This window comes from Vulpes lagopus, chromosome 8, assembly GCF_018345385.1.
Source record: "Vulpes lagopus strain Blue_001 chromosome 8, ASM1834538v1, whole genome shotgun sequence".
Lineage (NCBI taxonomy): Eukaryota > Metazoa > Chordata > Mammalia > Carnivora > Canidae > Vulpes > Vulpes lagopus.
Window position 1 is genome coordinate 70,468,147 of NC_054831.1, and position 16,924 is coordinate 70,485,070.

A 16,924-nucleotide genomic window follows, 5' to 3' on the forward strand; every position below is an offset into this window, starting at 1 on the left:
ATGATGGATAATAACTGGACTTATTGTGGAGATCATTTCACAATACATACAAATATTGAAACAATATAATGTGTGTCAATTATACCTCAATAAAAAAATTTAATAAATTTTGTAAAAAGAAAGCAATGATTGGCATCTATAGAATTCTAAAACGCAGTACCAATGTAAAAGCCCTCTGGAGAACCAGTGTCCACACCTATGGGAATCAACAATTTAGAAAATCAAGATTCACTTATGTTTTTCAATTTATGCTTTAGTGTATTTCTCATAAACACCCTGAGGCTGTAGAGATCGAGATCAATAACTAAAAATTCATTTGAAAAGTATATGCACTTCTGTTGTAGGGTCAGATTATTTTTTCCCTCCTGTTTTCTCATTAAAGATTTTTTTAGGGACACCTGGGTGGCTCAGTGGTTGAGTGTCTGCCTTTGACTCGGGGCGTGATCCTGGGGTTGCAGGATCGAGTCCCACATTGGGCTCCCTGTGTGGAGCCTGCTTCTTCCTCTGCCTGTGTCTCTGCCTCTCTGTATATATATATATATATATATATATATATATATCTCACGAATAAATAAATGAAATCTTTTTTAAAAAGATTTTTTAAATGCACAATGATTTTTAACTCCTGAATATCACAGAAATTTGTTACTAGCAGATGAGAGCAAGGCAATTCTTGATTTCCATATCTGACTTTGTTAACTCATGCTTTATTCTCTTATTGGTTTGAAAATTGCAAATCGTACGCCTCCCCATGTCCTCAAGTCAAAACAGTTCTGGATAGAAAGTGATTATACGAAGTTTATTCTAAAATCAAAAGTTAAATAAGACCGCCTACGGTTTTTGTTTAGTTAAAAACAATTTACTGAATCCCGTTTCTGATTAGGAATTTGAAAGTGCAAAATGCCAACATCTTGTGTTGGATTGTAATTTCCACATTTGCATAGGAAAAATTTGTATCCATAGCGTGGAAATATAATTTTTCCTCTGCCAAGAATGTCCTTGCCTTTCTCATCTAGGGCCCCTGCTGCTCTCGTACTGACCACCTCATCTCCTCCTCCCCAGGCTTTCTTCTTGTCCTTTTTCCTACTCCGCTTACAGAAACCTTATCTTTCAAACCCTCTTCAGCATATGATGCTATGAACCGCTTCCTAAAACCATCCCATCCCTTGGCCTCCCCAAAAAACATTCTCTCCAGGCTCTCTTCCAGTCTGTTGGCCTGTGCCTTCTTACAGTTGTCCCTGGCCTGCTTCTCTGCCCATTCAAGATTCCATCTTCAGGCCCCTCCCCTCTCCTACTGACTTCGCTCCTTCAGGAAGAGGTTCTGCAAGATCATTAACTCCAGCCATGCCTATGTGCCTCCTGCCATCTTAGCCATCTCTGCTGAGCTCTAGACTCAAGTGGCTCAGCGTATACATTCACCTGGATGTCTGATAGCCACCCCAGTCCCAACATGTCCAGGACTCCATCTCCATGACCCTCAGAAAGTGCTTCTCCTCTGGGATTCCCAATCTCAGTAGTGCCAGGACCCACCCACTCAGTTCCCCAAGCCAGAAGGGCTCCTTCCAATCCTCTCTCCCTTCATCCCAACTTCCAACTTGTCACCAACTGTCCCATTCTACTTCCTGAACTTTCCTACACTTCGTCTTCTCTCTCCCTCCCCATGCCCCAGGTCAGGACCTCCTCCTTCTCACTTGGACTCTTGCAACAAGCTCTTGTCACCCTCATGGCTTCTCGCTCTCCTCCCCCCCATTCTTGACTCACATACCACCTGCCCCTAAAACCCAAACCTGTTTGTAGCCCTTGCATAAACAGAACCTTCTGAATAGAATCTAAAGTCCTTGGCCCAAATGGGAAAATTCTTTATCACTTAGACTTTCCTCTCTCATTTCCATCTGTCCACCCTGACTCCAAATACCCTTCTCTCCTTTCTTCTGAACACATGCTGGGCTTGTCCCTGTCCACCTAGGTCACTCTTCTCACCCTTCATGATTCATTCTGAGCACCATCTTCTCCAGAATCCTCCAGCAGAGCTAGCTCACCAGGACCAACAGCTCCAGGGAGTTTACAAGAATAACCTCCTTCTCACTCCCCTCCTTGGCCTCCACAGGGTAGGATTGGGGATACACAGCATGTCAGTAATGAAGTGTAGATAAACACGAAGGTCCTCACAGGGGACCTGAGTGCAGTGCTTCCAGAATTCCTACTCCTGCTGGAGGCACAAAACCCCAGACACCTCAGCGCCCAACCCTAGTAAAATAGGAACAGCCCAGCCACCTGAATTTGGAAACAGCATGTAGAAATCTGACCTCCCTGGAATTTATCAGATATGTATCCCTGATTGCTTTGCTCTTAGAGAATTCTGAGGTTCTCAAAAAAAAGTTCTCATGGCAGTATGTCCCTCAGGTTACTCTGTGGCTTAGCAATTTCATTAAAGTGAAATTGCCTCAGGATGCTTGGGTGGCTCAGCAGTTGAATATCTGCCTTCAGCTCAGGGCATGATCCTGGGGTCCTGAGATTGAGTCCTGCATCAGGCTCCCCACAGGGAGCCAGCTTCTCCCTCTGCCTGTGTCTCTGCCTCTCTCTGTGTGTCTCTCATGAAAAATTAAATAAAATCTTAAAAAAATAAAGTAAAATGCTTCCATTAAATCCTGTGTGTAATATTCAATAAACTAACGTTTATTGAGCATCAACAGACCAGAGCCCAGTGCTTGAAACATGAGAAATAAATAAAGCATAGTCCACACGATAAATTCAAATCAGCGAGGGAGAACAATCCAAGAAGTAACACCCTGTACATAGGTACACAGATAGTGGAGGTGAGGTGTCCATTTATTTCCATACTGGATCCAATCAGAAGATAGGATTTGGTAGACAGAATGTCATCATAATGAATATTTCCCTGGAACGTGCATTCCATTTGGTAAGAGTTACCCATTGTAAGTTGGCAAGACTAGAAACTAGTTTAAAAATAGCATGGAACTCAAAGAAGATTCTGCTTTATAACCAAGAAGTAATTTAGAGAGAAGAATGTTTTGGAGCAAATGTTTGTCAACGGGTTGTTAACACTGGGTCTTTGAGATAATATAGACACAATCTATATTGTGCTTCCTCTGAAGCCTTTTCAGGGCTTGCTTAGCCCAGGGTCAGGTGTTGTAAATGTCTACCAGGAATGTCTTTACATGTTCTGAGAAATGAAATTAAAACAGAACAATCCAGGGTACTTGCATGGCTCAGTGATTGAACATCTGCCTTTGACTCAGGTCGTGATCCCTTGGGTCCTGGGACCCTGGGAATCTGGGATCCTGGGATCCTGGGATTGAGTCCCGCATCAGGCTCCCTACAGGGAGCCTGCTTCTCTCTCTGCCTATGTCTCTGCCTCTCTCTGTATGTCTCTCATGAATAAATAAATAAAATCTTCAAAAAATAAAATAAAATAAAAAGAAGAGGAAACAGAACAACCCAATCACTGCTGCAGGAATATTGCTTTAAGTCCTTAGGGAAAAAAAGAAGCCTAAAATTTTTGTTGTATTTTATGTTCCATTTTATCTCTACACTACTAGTAAAACTGGCACATCATTATTACAAAGCTGTGTTTTCTCTTGATTGTTTCAAGGTAATTGTGTTATTTAAATGACTAATTTATGAATTAGATGGTGACTTCTGAGAAAATACAATGCAGATAAACTGACTTCAATGTTGATTTTCTACCACAATTTAAAGACACTGATGGACCACCACTGCTGTTGGTTTTTTGCAGAATTGTACAAATATTGAGTGCCTACAGATCTCCTGTGCAGTGGGGCAGCTAGAAGGAGGAGAAAGCGCTGTCCTAAAAGTCAGATCACGGTTATGGGCCAGGACCTTTCTCCAGGTAACAACATTGCACAGGCTTGCAGGGAGTCTCTCCTCAAAATCTCAGTTGGAAGTTTGTCTCAGTTGGAAGTTTGTCTCAAAAGGACTTTTGAATGTCTTCATCTTTAAATTTAAAAAGCTTTGAATTTTTTCACTTAAAAAATTTAGATTTAATTTTATTTCATTTTCAACTTAAAATTTTTATTAATTTTTAAAAATATTTTAAATTTTTAAAAATCTTTTAAAAGAAGTGTCTATGGAGCCATTGAGCCAAGATCAGCTGATCATCTTTCCCATCAGGTGAAGACATTTTTTTTCCAGGTTTATTGAGATATTGTGGACATGTAACATATGTAAGTTTAAGGTGTACAACCTGATGATTTGATACATGTATATGTTTTGGAATGGTTACTGCACTGAAGTCACTTCATACTTCCATCTCCTCATGTAATTACGTGTGTGTGTGTGTGGACGGTAGGTGATAACTTTTAAGGTCTACTCTCTCAACAGCTCTCAAGAATACAATACAGTATTGTTAATTATACATTAGATACCCAGAACCTATTCATCTTGTAGCTGGAAGTTTGTATCCTTTGCCAACATCTCCCCACGTCCCCCACCATTGGCAACCACCAACCTCATCTACTCTATTTCTGAGTTCTTCTTCTTTAGATTCCACATGTAAGTGATATCATACAATATTTGTCTTTCTCTGACTTATTTCCCGTAACATAATGCCTTCCTAGTCCATCTGTGTTGTCACAAAAGGCAGGATTTCCTTCTTTTTTGTGGCTGGGTAATACTCTTTCATCTTTTAGGTGAAGCCAATTTAAATATCTTGAGTCCCTAAGACGTTTAGACAGTAACTTCGATTCAAATAAATCTATTTAGCTCACTACATCATACCCAGTGCCCAGCACGTAGTAGTTTTTCAGTACATATTAGTTAGTGGAATGATAGTGAGTACAAGAGCACAGTACAAGCCATATGCCCAAAACGATCAAAATAGAAATCAATTAGGAGGGGAAAAGGAAGATGGCCCTAAAAAGCTTGCTTGTTTGGTGTTCCCATGGACTGGCTCCAGCCTGGACGCATCTCAGTGACGTTACACATATGTGTGATTAGTAGATTCTTTGCTGCTTTGGCTTTTCTATATATGGTGGCATCCCACACTGCCACAGATAATTCCATTGATTGTGTGCATTTTAAAGTTTTAAAATCTCTTTTATACTAAGGAAATTCATTTTTCCATTTGGAAACAGTGATTTATTTAAATATACTATGTTGTGACCTTGTTGTTTAGAAAGGATTTAGAGAGGAGAAAAATAAGCTAAATTAAAACCCCTACCAAATCTATGCAATCTTGCTCATATTTTAACTATTAAAAAATTCATTTGGCTCATTGTGCCATAGAAAATCAAATGGTAACATCCTTTGGACTCTAACTAATAAATACAGAATTTCATAGTTCCTTTCATGTTTTCTGGAATACAAAATGCTTCTTTAATCTTTAATTTTGTTTCTAAAATAAACAGAAGGAAAGTTAAAGGTATTTTTGAAATGGTTGTTGTGAAGTTTTTCTTTTAACATGAGGCAGGGTTTCTTAATCTCAGTATATTTCAGATCAGATAATTCTTTATTGTGGGAGGTCTATCATTGTAGGATTATAGAATGCTTTATAGGAAGTACATTATAGGATGCCTAGCAGCATCCCTGGCTTCCACCCACTCGATGCCAGTAGCAACCCACACCCCAACTGTGGCCACAAAACTCTCCAGACATTGCCAATGTCCCCTGGGGGCAAAATCACCCCCAGCTTTTTTTTTTAAGATTTTATTTATTTATTTATGAGAGACAGAGAGAGACAGAAACATAGGCAGAGGGAGAAGCAGGCTCTCTACAGGGAGCCTGACACAGGACTCCATCCTAAGACCCTGGATCATGACCTGAGTCAAAGGCAGATGCTCAACCACTAAGCCAGGAAGTTTTGAATGCTTGAACCAGGGAGAAATGCAGTACACAATTTATTTGATTTTTTTTTTTTTAGTTAAACCATTATTTATTCATTCACTAAACAAATACCCATGGAGTGCCAACCATGCACCAGATGCTGCTTCAGGTACTACTTACTTTCCACCAATTTGCTCATGGTCACTCTGCTTTTGAGTCATTACTTCTTATCTCAGAGTTGAGTTAAGGAGAGGAGTCTTACTGAATTCCCAAGTCCATACAGTCTTCAATGATAACCATACATTCCTTCGATTACTTTGGGCATCATGTCCTGCTGAAATAAAGGAAAATAACTTTTTTATGAAGCAAGACTAAAATCAATAGGACAAAACAGTCAAGGGAAACATGATTTTTTTTTTAAGATTATTGACTTATTTGAGAGAAAGAGAGAGAGAGAGCAGGGGGAGGGGCAGAGGAAGAGAGAGAATCTCAAGCAGACTCCTTGCTGAGCGCAGAATCCAATGAGGGGCTCCGTGATCCCAAGACTCTGAGATCATGACCAAAACCAAAACCAAAGAGAGTGGCCCAAATCACCAGCATTTACCAACAGCCGTAGCCCAAATTTCTGGACACCCAGTTTCTTTCTGCTTATTCCTAGCTTGGAATCTGAGTGCCAGAAAGGAGTGCCTTATTGCAGGCTCTCTCTCTCTCTCTCTCTCTCTCTCTCACTCTCTCCCTGCCTCTCCTGCTCACTCTCTCCCTCTCTCAAGAATATATTATATACTGGAGGTCTTTAACGGTTTTGTCATGCAATCCTAAAGGACGGAAACATGTTCTTTCTTCCTAATCCAAACTAGAAAGTTTACAATTCTTCCTAATCCAAACTAGAAAGTTTACAATTCCTGCATGACATGATTTGCTGCATTATGTTTGTTCCTGTCCACTTGGTGAACAGGCAAATGGCTCAGAAAAAGATTTTATTTAGATTAGCCCTAAATGATACCCTGTCCTGTTGATTGCTGTTTGAAACAATCCTTCACAGTTTCTGGTAAGATTTTACCAGTAATTGCTTCAGTTTTGTCAACTCACCAGGCTTTCTTTCTGGCAAATGTTGAGTACTTCAACATGGGCTATGTGGTCAAAAAGAATTCTTGAGAAGGAATCAGGCAATGGGAAGGTAGGAGTAGAAGGGCTTGTGACCTTACCAGCTTCACTATGTATGCATTTAACCAATTCGAAAGCCTCACTCTCCATTTGTTACCAACTAGAGGACTTTTATTCATACCAAAACCATAAGCAAATCATTGTGCAAAAGTGCATAACAGAGGCAGCTAGTGAGCTACAAACCGCAGTTGAAATGACACAGCAATGACAGGAGAACAGAGCATTTTCTGAGGATTAATAGCTAGCTGGTCAGGTTGAAGGTCTAAGATATTGTCAATAGATATTAACTCCAGCTGTTTTTTCAATCTTAAATTGCCTGCAATATGGCAATGATTGCCATTACATGAGTAGATTGCTATATGGAAGAGGAGATTTCTTTTAAACATAAGAATAATGTAATTGTTATCTGAAGCCCACGGCTGAAAGCATTCAACTTTGAACGTGGAATCAATAATATGACTCTGCTCATAATTGTTCATGAATTACCTACCTGTGCCATGCCATTGACCTGCAGTCATAAGACTAGCGTATCTTTGGTGCTGCCCCAGGTGATCACAGCCGAATTGCTTACATTCTCTGTTTCTTGGAGCTCCAGAGCATCTTAAAAAATGAAAAAAAAAAAAAAAGCATTTTCCTACTGAATAGGATGGAAGAAACCTTGGTTTTGAAGAATAATTTAAAATAAGGTGTAGGGGGGCACCTGTGTGGTTCAATCAGTTACACATCTGCCTTCAGCTCAGGTCATGATCTCAGGGTCCTGGGATCGAGTCCTGTATCAGGCTCCCTGCTTCCCCCTTTCTCTCTGCTTCCTCTTGCCTGCTTGCGCTCTCTCTCTCTCTCAAATAAATAAATTCTTTAAAAATAATAATAATAAATTAAATAAGGAGTAGATCTATGAGTTGTATTTTTTACAGGCTATTTGCCTACCACCTTAATTTGTTCAGGCCCCAGACTGTGTCAGTTTGCAATACAGAATCAAATAGTAAAGGGTAGGTCAACAGCCCATTTTCATGAACCACAGCCCTCATTCTATGTCCCTATCTCTCTTACAACTTCTTGAACTTTCTAATCTAGTTGATAACAGAGAGGGTCCAATTCAACCATTGAAAGAACCAAACCTTTTGCAAGGTGTTATCATATTGGTATTACATGAGGTGAGAAAGTTCATTCTCTGTCCATTTACATGCTCAGTCAGCCATGGTGATGGTGTTCAAGTGCTGTGTAAGATATAAACATTATATCCCGTGGTTTATACCCTCCATTCTTTTTACACCCTCCATTTTTATATAATCTTGGTGAGACAAGTAATAGAGACAAAGAAAGAGTTAAACAACATCAAAATTGCAAAAAAATGTAGGACAAATATAGTTTCATCCTGGTCTTTCTGAATCAGAATCCCGGGACCTGATCCCAATTGTTTCTGAAGCTCAGCAAAGTCCAGGGGTTTGTGAACCACTGGAAAAGGATATTAAGGATTGGTAACGAAGTAGAACACGAGAAAATATCAAACTGTGGCCCAGAGCAGGGGTAAAGGACAGAGGTGAATGGAAATCCCCCCAGAGAAACATGTTTCTCCAGGTTCTACATTCTAGAGTTCAAATCCCACCTTCTATTCATTAAGAAACTTCCATATTCATAAATGCAGAATCAAGAAACCCAAAACTTCCCATCAAGAGTTGAAACAGAGATGGAGATCTCTGTTGATTTGTTCCTCAAAGATATGACTTCAGGAGGAAAAGAATTATTTTCTATCAATTTTTTTTATTGAACTTGGAGACTAAAGAAAATTTGTTCACTGATGTTTGGGAAGCATGGACATATGAGTATATAATTGTGATTCTTATGCACAGAATCTCATGACCAGAATTTGGTCATGAATTTGGTCATGTTCCTTCTGTGTCTACCAGCCAGGGTGGTAAAGAGAGTAGATTTAAATCACCAAGTACCTGCAAGATTTTATGAGCAAAGTTTTCCACGTTTAAAAAACACTTCTCAAATAAACACATAAAAATCCAGCTTTCAGTTAAAATGAAAAGCCAGAAGATAAGAAAACATCAGAAGAATAACAACCAAAAAGTAATTTTTCCAAATGAATAAAGTTACTTATCCTGGAATGTTGGGGTAGAAAGAAAGAAAAAATCAGTGTCCTTAAGTATTTAAAAGTTTTGCATAGTCTGGCCTGTCCTTCTCATCTAGAGGAGATGAGATTTATTGAAGGGAGAAAAAAATTCAGTCACAGGAGGGAAAAAAAAGACCTTTTTAAAAAAATAGAAACAAAATTTTCATAATCCAATCTGATGATGGGACGCCTGAGTGGCTCAGCAGTTGAGCATCTGCCTTTGGCTCAGGGCATGATCCTGGAGTCCCAGGATCGAGTCCCACATCAGGCTCCCCACAGGGAGCCTGCTTCTCCCTCTGCCTCTGTCTCTGCCTGTCTCTCTGTGTCTTTCATGAATAAATAAATTAAATCTTTAAAAAAAAATCCAACCTGATGGATTGGCCTCAAGAAACCCAACATTGGATTATAAATAGTGAAGTTCTGGTGAATGTTTAATAAACTGCTTATGTGTGTGTGTGTTGAGGGTGGGGGAAGCACCATTGCAGCATTTGCTGATTCCCATGGTGTAAATATTCCTACTATGGCTGATTTCAAGCTGCCAACACAATATCACCAAATCTGGAGTTGGGAAGAGAGGCATTAGCACACCATCATATAGTATTTCCCCTTCCAGATACAATACACTTAAATAATATCAAGAGCACAGCTACAGTTACTGGGGCACCTGGCGGCTCAGTGGTTGAGCATCTGCCTTCAGTTCAGGTCATGATTCCGGGGTCCGGGGATCAAGTCCTGCATTGAGCTTCCCACAGGGAGCCTGCTTCTCCCTCTGCCTATGTCTCTGCCTCCCTCTCTGTGTCTCTCATGAATAAATAAAATCTTTATTTTTTAAAAAAAAAGCATAGATACTAGTGAAACACAATAAAATAGTTAATAAATGCTGAGTTTTTGAGTGTGTATTATCTTTTTAAAAATATTTTTTTCTGAAATTTACATATATATGTTTTAGTAATGGCTTTGTTTAACAACTGATACTCAAAATTCCTGAAATTCTCACAGTCTGTCTCCTCTCAAGAGCCATTATGAACCAGCTCCAGCCCAAGACTGGATAGCTCTAATCATTGTCTCAAGTTAAATGGTGGGGAACCACAGAAATTTACTTTCTCAAAACGGCCTTCCTTGACTTAGTCTTAAATATTTTCCTTTGGCTTTAATCAACAGTTAATATGAGAACCAATTAAACAAAAAAATTTATTTGCTGAAAAGTTCTATCAAAAACTCTATGGCTCTAAGTCTGTGGTTCTTAACCAAGGGGATTTTGCCTCCTGGGGGACAGACAATAATTAGAGATATTTTTGGTTGTCACAACTATGGTAGAAGGGCTACTGGCATCTAGTGGGTAGAGGCTGGAGATACTACTACATATCCTACAATGTTCAGGACAGTTCCCCATCCAACCCCAAAATCCTAACAGTGCTGAGATTAAGAAAGTCTTCTCTGGGTCTTCTGAATAAGATGAAATGTGATAAATTTCTTTATAATTTAGCATCTGGGACATGTGGCTGGCTCAGTGGCTGAGTGTCTGCCTTTGGCTCAGGGCGTGATCCCTGGGATCAAGGCCTGCACCAGGCTCCCAGCAGGGAGCTTGCTTCTCCTTCTGCCTATGTTTCTGCCTCTCTCTGGGTCTCTCATGAATAAATAAAATATTTCTTAAAAAATAACTTGTATCAGTCTCTCTCTTAAAATACTTCCCTCTATCAGATAATAAGAATTGTATAACCTACGATATCTCCCCTTTGTTCTTTACTAGCAGCACCTATGTTAATCCTTGTGCTTGCTCCCATTTAGGACTCTGATTTTCTGTTTTTATTCTAACCTCATTGTACAAAGTCTTTTGTTAATAAGAGAAATTCTTTTTAGAACTAAGAAGAGGATGAATGAGTGGGTGGTCAGTTGGACGGACACTGGGATGGCTATCTAAAAGGATGTCTGGATGTATAATGGATGGATGTATGATGGATGGATAGATGGATGGATGGGGGAAAATTTTTAAAGAGAAAAAGAAGACAGAAGGAAAAATGAAATTTTCCTTTGGAAATGTGAAATACTGAAAACAGTTGGATGGCTGCCTGGATGGCTTTTAAAGGGTTTACACAGAATATATTTAAATAAATATTTTTCATTTCAGAGAAAAAATGATCCCTATACTCTTGCATCCCTGGTGTCCTTCAAAGTTAAGAAGATGCCTTATAAAGATCAGCCAGCAAAACTCCCAGAGGGAAGCATAGCAGTGAGTATCTGAAAAATATAGCAGCATAACAATTTCATTGAAATAATACTTTTTTTAAACCACTGTTCAGCTGATGCTACATTTAAGCGCTTATTCCAGTGACCTGAGGGAAGTTTCCTTCTCTGGATCACTATTTTCTTGTCTCCCTCCAGAAATTTCTCAGTGTTCTTTGATCAAATTTTTAAACTTTCAATGTAAATTTCTACTCAAAAAAAAACAAAACAAACAAAAAAAATTTACGGTATAGGACTAATACCACTTTTTAACCAAGCCATTTTGTTTGAAAGAAGTCCAGATAGCAATGATCATTATAATGAAATCGTCCTGATTGTTTAATTCTAAGGACAGCATGGTGAGTGAGGTGGGGGCCGAAGTTGGGGGGAAGGACTCTCTTCATTAGGGACAGCTGGATGACCTTTGACATCTTTCCTTTCTATGCAAAGAACGATCATTTTCACCCAGAAAAAAAAGTATAGCATGAGCTTCAGTTGAATAAAACATTATTTTTAAACTGAGGCTATTAAGCATTACTGGCAGGAGTTTATCTTTCACAGCACAACTGCCAGCATCCTCAGCAGCTTGGCAAGACCATGGAGAGCAGACAGGAACAGGGGGACAGAGGACCAGCAGGCATGGTCACCAAAACCCTCCCTTTACAGTGAAAGTGATCACAGCCAGATCTGAGGAAAAGATGTTTAGATTTAAATCTTCGTTTCTGGGTCATTCTATAGATACACCCCCCCCCCCCTTAAACCCTGGTCCCCAGGTCTTGTTATTCATAGTCCAGTTTGCAGACATCAGCATCTGCATCACCTAGGAAATCGTCAAAAATTCACAAATAAACCTCACTCCAGACCTGCTGAGTCTGAATCTGCATTTTATACCAGGGCTTCGTGGACACAGTACAGTTTGAGAAGCACTGCTTTGGAGGGTATATAAGTAGATATGATCATAATGTCTTATTGGCCTTACATCTTAAAATGTAATCACAGGGCAGCCCGGGTGGCTCAGCGGTTTAGTGCCGCCTTCAGCTCAGGGCACGATCCTGGAGACCCGGGATCGAGTCCCACATTGGGCTCCCTGCATGGAGCCTGCTTCTCCCTCTGCCTGTGTCTCTGCCTCTCTCTCTCTCTCTCTCTGTGTCTCTCATGAATAAATAAATAATTAAAATCTTTAAAAAAATGTAATCACAAATTTTTTTTTGTAATCACAAAATTTAATCTTGCTAGCCTAGTCTATTTTTAGTAATTTAAATTAGGTAAATGTGTGGATCAGTGATTTTCAGCTAAGTATGCGAAGCATCATCACTCATGAAACTTTAAAATAAATACATGCTAAGACCTTACCCCTGATATCAGGACTGAGTAGCTCTGGGGTGGGGCCCTGGGACTCTGCTTTAAAATCACTGAGAGGGGCACCACCCACTGGTTAAGCCTCAGACCCTTGATCTCAGCTCAGATCTTGATCTTAAGGTCATGAGTTCAAGCCCCACATTGGGCTCCACACTGGGTATGCAGCTTACTAAAATAAATAAATAAAATATAAATAAAATAAAATAGTAAAGTAACTGAGAATCTCTAGCATGGGATCAGGCCCACATTTCAAATGTATTTCAAAACACATTCTCCTCGGCTTCATCCTGGCTCCGTGCTCCCTAATTAGGAAACCTTCAGGATATCACTGTACTTCCCTGAGGCTGTTAACTATATTCACCTGAACACATTGTTGAGAAGGTTAATAAAGTGATGTCTATGAAGCCCTAGCATTGTACTTGGAACAAGGTACGCCTCAAGGCTCAGTAATAGTAACCCTCCCCCAAAAATGTCTTACCCTCCCTGGGTGAATCAAGGAAGCCCAAATGGAAATGTCAAAATATTTTAGTAAACTTTGGTGGCATTTTAAAGTAAGCGCGGCCACATCTTTCTTCATTTAGCTCGCCTTTCTTTCCCTCACAGGATGTCTACTGTAGTTTGGATTTATGTTCAACCTAGAAGACAGAGGCTTTGGGATTTTAATATAGAATGTTCATCCAAGGAGGTTCAAAGGCTTGTCTCTCTAAGGGAGATAAATCTGGGTCCCTTTGTTTTCTCCAAGCATGTGTTCCATAGCAGAAACATATGTTACAGTCAATGCCGTCAACAACATTACGTCTTTCTGTACTGGCCACAGGTGACAGCCTGCTGTTCTCAACTCATCTCAAAAGATCCACAGAATCATCTGATACATGTGCTTCCCCCAGCCCCACCATCCTTGTCATTGCATTTTTTAAAAGCCTTATTACCTGACGTGGATGATTTACCACATCAGTTATATAAAGGTTATTGGAAAAAATATCCAGGAATGAAGGTACTTTGGGGTCTCCCAACACCCAGCCAAGGGGAGATCTGGCCCATTGGAAGTTTGCTCTCCCCTCCAGGGAAATGACTTTTCTGTGGCTTGGTTTGAGAGGACTGTGCTGTGAGCTAGCTGATGCCTTTTCTAGCGAGTTCTTCTCAAAGGTCATTCCAAAGGTCATTCTGGAAAAGAATGCAGTAGAAGGGAATTGCTTTAAGATGCTAAATCAGTTGGGATAGGTTGTTGAGAGTCCTAAGAGCTCCACTGCATACCCTGTCAATGGGGAAACCCTCTTAGATACTTCTTTTGTAATGAAACTTGTTTTCTTAGGCCCTTGTGTGGATGATTAGTTAGTTTGTATTCCCTTGTCAACATGGTCATGATTCAACCATTTCTTGAGCTCCATGTGAGCCTCACACATGGAAGAAAAGAGCTCTCCCCATCTGCTACCTGCAGCCTGTCTAAGTTTGTAACAAATGAACTCACGAAGCGCGTGACACTTGCCATGTTCAGAGGTGAGGGAAAGGTTGCATGGTGCAAAGGGATATGATTGAGTGCTCAATTATCACAGCGCGGCAGAAAAAAGCAAGATTCAGTTACTTGAACACTTTCTTTGCTTAACAGGGAACGTTGGCATTTGTGTGTCATGCTACTAAAGCTGAATTCCATACCTGATATCTGGGAAGGAATATGATTGTCTAGTATAATTCCCACAGTGGTTTCTATAAAATAGTTCATAAAAATCCTTCTTAGAAACCTCATACAAAAACTGTGAATCCATTTCATTTGTTAGCACAACTTAGGAACCTTAAAATGGAATTATTATATGAATCAATTGTTTGGAGTTCAAACTGCTTATCTCTCATAGGTTATTTAAATGTTAAAATGTGTGTCCAGCTGGTCCACTTTATGATATTATTCTGTTCTAAATGGCACTGTAGGTAAAGTATTTTGGTACATTTATTTAAAACATTCTTGTGACCCCTATGAAGTAAGTTTACACAAGATTTTGTGATACATAAATACAGATGTCAACGTTAATTACAGTTGCAAATATAAGGGAGCCTTTTCCTTCTACCTTGGTATTTTGTCAAAATATACAACAACATATCATAAATGCCCATAATAAAGTGTAGGCATATTAAAAATTTATTTATGGTCTTTCAACCATAATAAAGAACAAGATTTATGATGTGATGAAGGTAAGATTAAATGTTCCCTGCTTAGTATCACTTTCGGAAGGTCTAAACCACTTATAATTTATGGATCTCACTTCCTAAAATTGCAGATAATTAAAATAAGTGAATTGTTAACATTGTATGCCATTTCTTTAAGTGGCTATAGGTCCTCAATACATGAAGATAAAGTGATACAATTTGTTCATGAGTTGGCACACACTTGAGATTTTCTCCTTAAATTTTAAGTATTTTAGTTAGTCGACATGACCTTTCTTTCTTAAAGCAGTTAAATATGTAATTTCTTGCCCATAATCTTAAAGGAAACCTTCTGCCTTGGGACCACCTTCTTGATGAATCAATCTTGTAAGGGAAGACTTAGGTAAATGGGCAAACCACACCATTGTGTGAGATTACACAAAATGTTCTAGAGCTGTACAGTCCAATACAGTGACCATCAGCCATATGTGGAAAGTGAGTACCTGAGAGGTGGCCAGTGTGAGACTGAACTAGTAGTTTTGCTTTATTTTAACTCATTTAGATGAAAACCTAAAAACTGTTGCAGTATAAGATGTTTTTCCATTAATGAATGCAGCTGTGTTTTTTTCTGTGAGACTACGTTTCACTGTAACCACTGAAAATCTAGTTTTGTCATGTGCTGCAAATATGAAATACACACTGGATTTTGGACACTTCATTAAAAAGAAAAGCAGAGTTTAAGATGTCTTATGGATATTTTGGTATCAACTGCATGTTGAAATGATAATAGTTCTGATATTTATAGTTAAATAATTAAAATTAATGTTTCATCTTTTTCCTCTTTTTTAATGTGGCTGCTGAAAATTCTTAAATTACATACGTGGCTTATTTTATAATAAGAAATAGAAATTTCTAGACAGAAATAAACCTGATCTAGAGCAGGGTTACAGAAGGTTCTAGCTTGAAACATGGGATATTTCATAAATCTTATTTGAAATGAGTGAAAAATTATTACAATAAATCAGTGTTTAGTTATGAGAAACTGAGAATTAAGACCTATTTTTCTTACTAGCAGTTATCTGATGGATAACGAAGTTTCCTGAGGGCTTATCAAAATGAGCTGCAAGACAAACATAAACACTGACAAAGTTTTAGTATTTTCCAACGCTTTATTTCTTGGCAAGCTTTCCTCAAACCATTCTGTAATTTCCACAGCACTAATACAAATTTAAATAAGCTTTGGTCCTATAAAAGTAATCAATTAAGTCTTTCCCCAGTCAGGTGGCCTGTGCAGCTCAAGTTTCTAATTTATACAAAGCACTGACTTTCAGGAAAAGCTAGGCTTTACCTGTTTCCACTCATGAATGAAATGCCCCATTGCCATGTATACACATGAATATGTCACATGCCCCCCTAATCAATGTGTCCTCAGAAGGACCTCCCTTTCCAAGACATATAGGACTCTTCCAATGATGTGTTGCACTTGACTCTTCATCTGCCTCTTTCCAGCAACAACCAATCAGCTCCCCTGCATTGGAAATCTGGAGAGATGCTCTGGGGCACTGTTTTTGATTTTCTGTTATTTCTACTGGCCTTGGTGTAGTGACTTCTTGACTATATGGTGAAAAGCCTAGAGGTGCCTGGGTGACTCAGTTGGTGAAGCATCTGCCTTCAGCTCAGGTCATGATCCCAGGGTCCTGGGATGGAGCCCCACATCAGGCTCTCTGCTCAGCGGGGAGGCTGCTTCTCCCTCTCTCTCTGCTGCTCCCTCTGCTTGTGCTCTCTCTATATATAATAAGTAAATAAAGGGATGCCTGGGTGTCTCAGTGGTTTAGCGCCTGCCTTCAACCCAGGGTGTGATCCTAGAGACCCGGGATCGAGTCCCACATTGGGCTCCCAGCAAGGAGTCTGCTTCTCCTTCTTTGTCTCTGCCTCTCTCTCTCTCTCTCTCTGTCTCTCATGAATGAATGAATGAATGAATGAATCTTTTTTTTAAAAAGTAAATAAAATCTTTGAAAAAAAGAACAAGAAAGAAATGCCTAGATAAGTTTAGGAAAACACTAGAGGCCAAGGAAGAGCTTTGCAGCTCTTGCATTTTAGATTGAGATGGATCTAAAGGAT

General features: G+C 39.4%; 1 protein-coding gene across 1 annotated transcript in view; it reads left to right on the forward strand.

Annotated features, from left to right (window-relative positions):
* Positions 1 to 16,924, forward strand: part of ITGA8 (integrin subunit alpha 8) — a 168,145-nt gene that overhangs the window by 142,979 nt on the left and 8,242 nt on the right. Inside the window, exons 27-28 of the mRNA XM_041767597.1 lie at positions 3,758 to 3,871; positions 11,214 to 11,315. Of these exons, the coding sequence (XP_041623531.1) occupies positions 3,758 to 3,871; positions 11,214 to 11,315 (216 nt within the window). The remainder of the gene's footprint in view (positions 1 to 3,757; positions 3,872 to 11,213; positions 11,316 to 16,924) is intronic.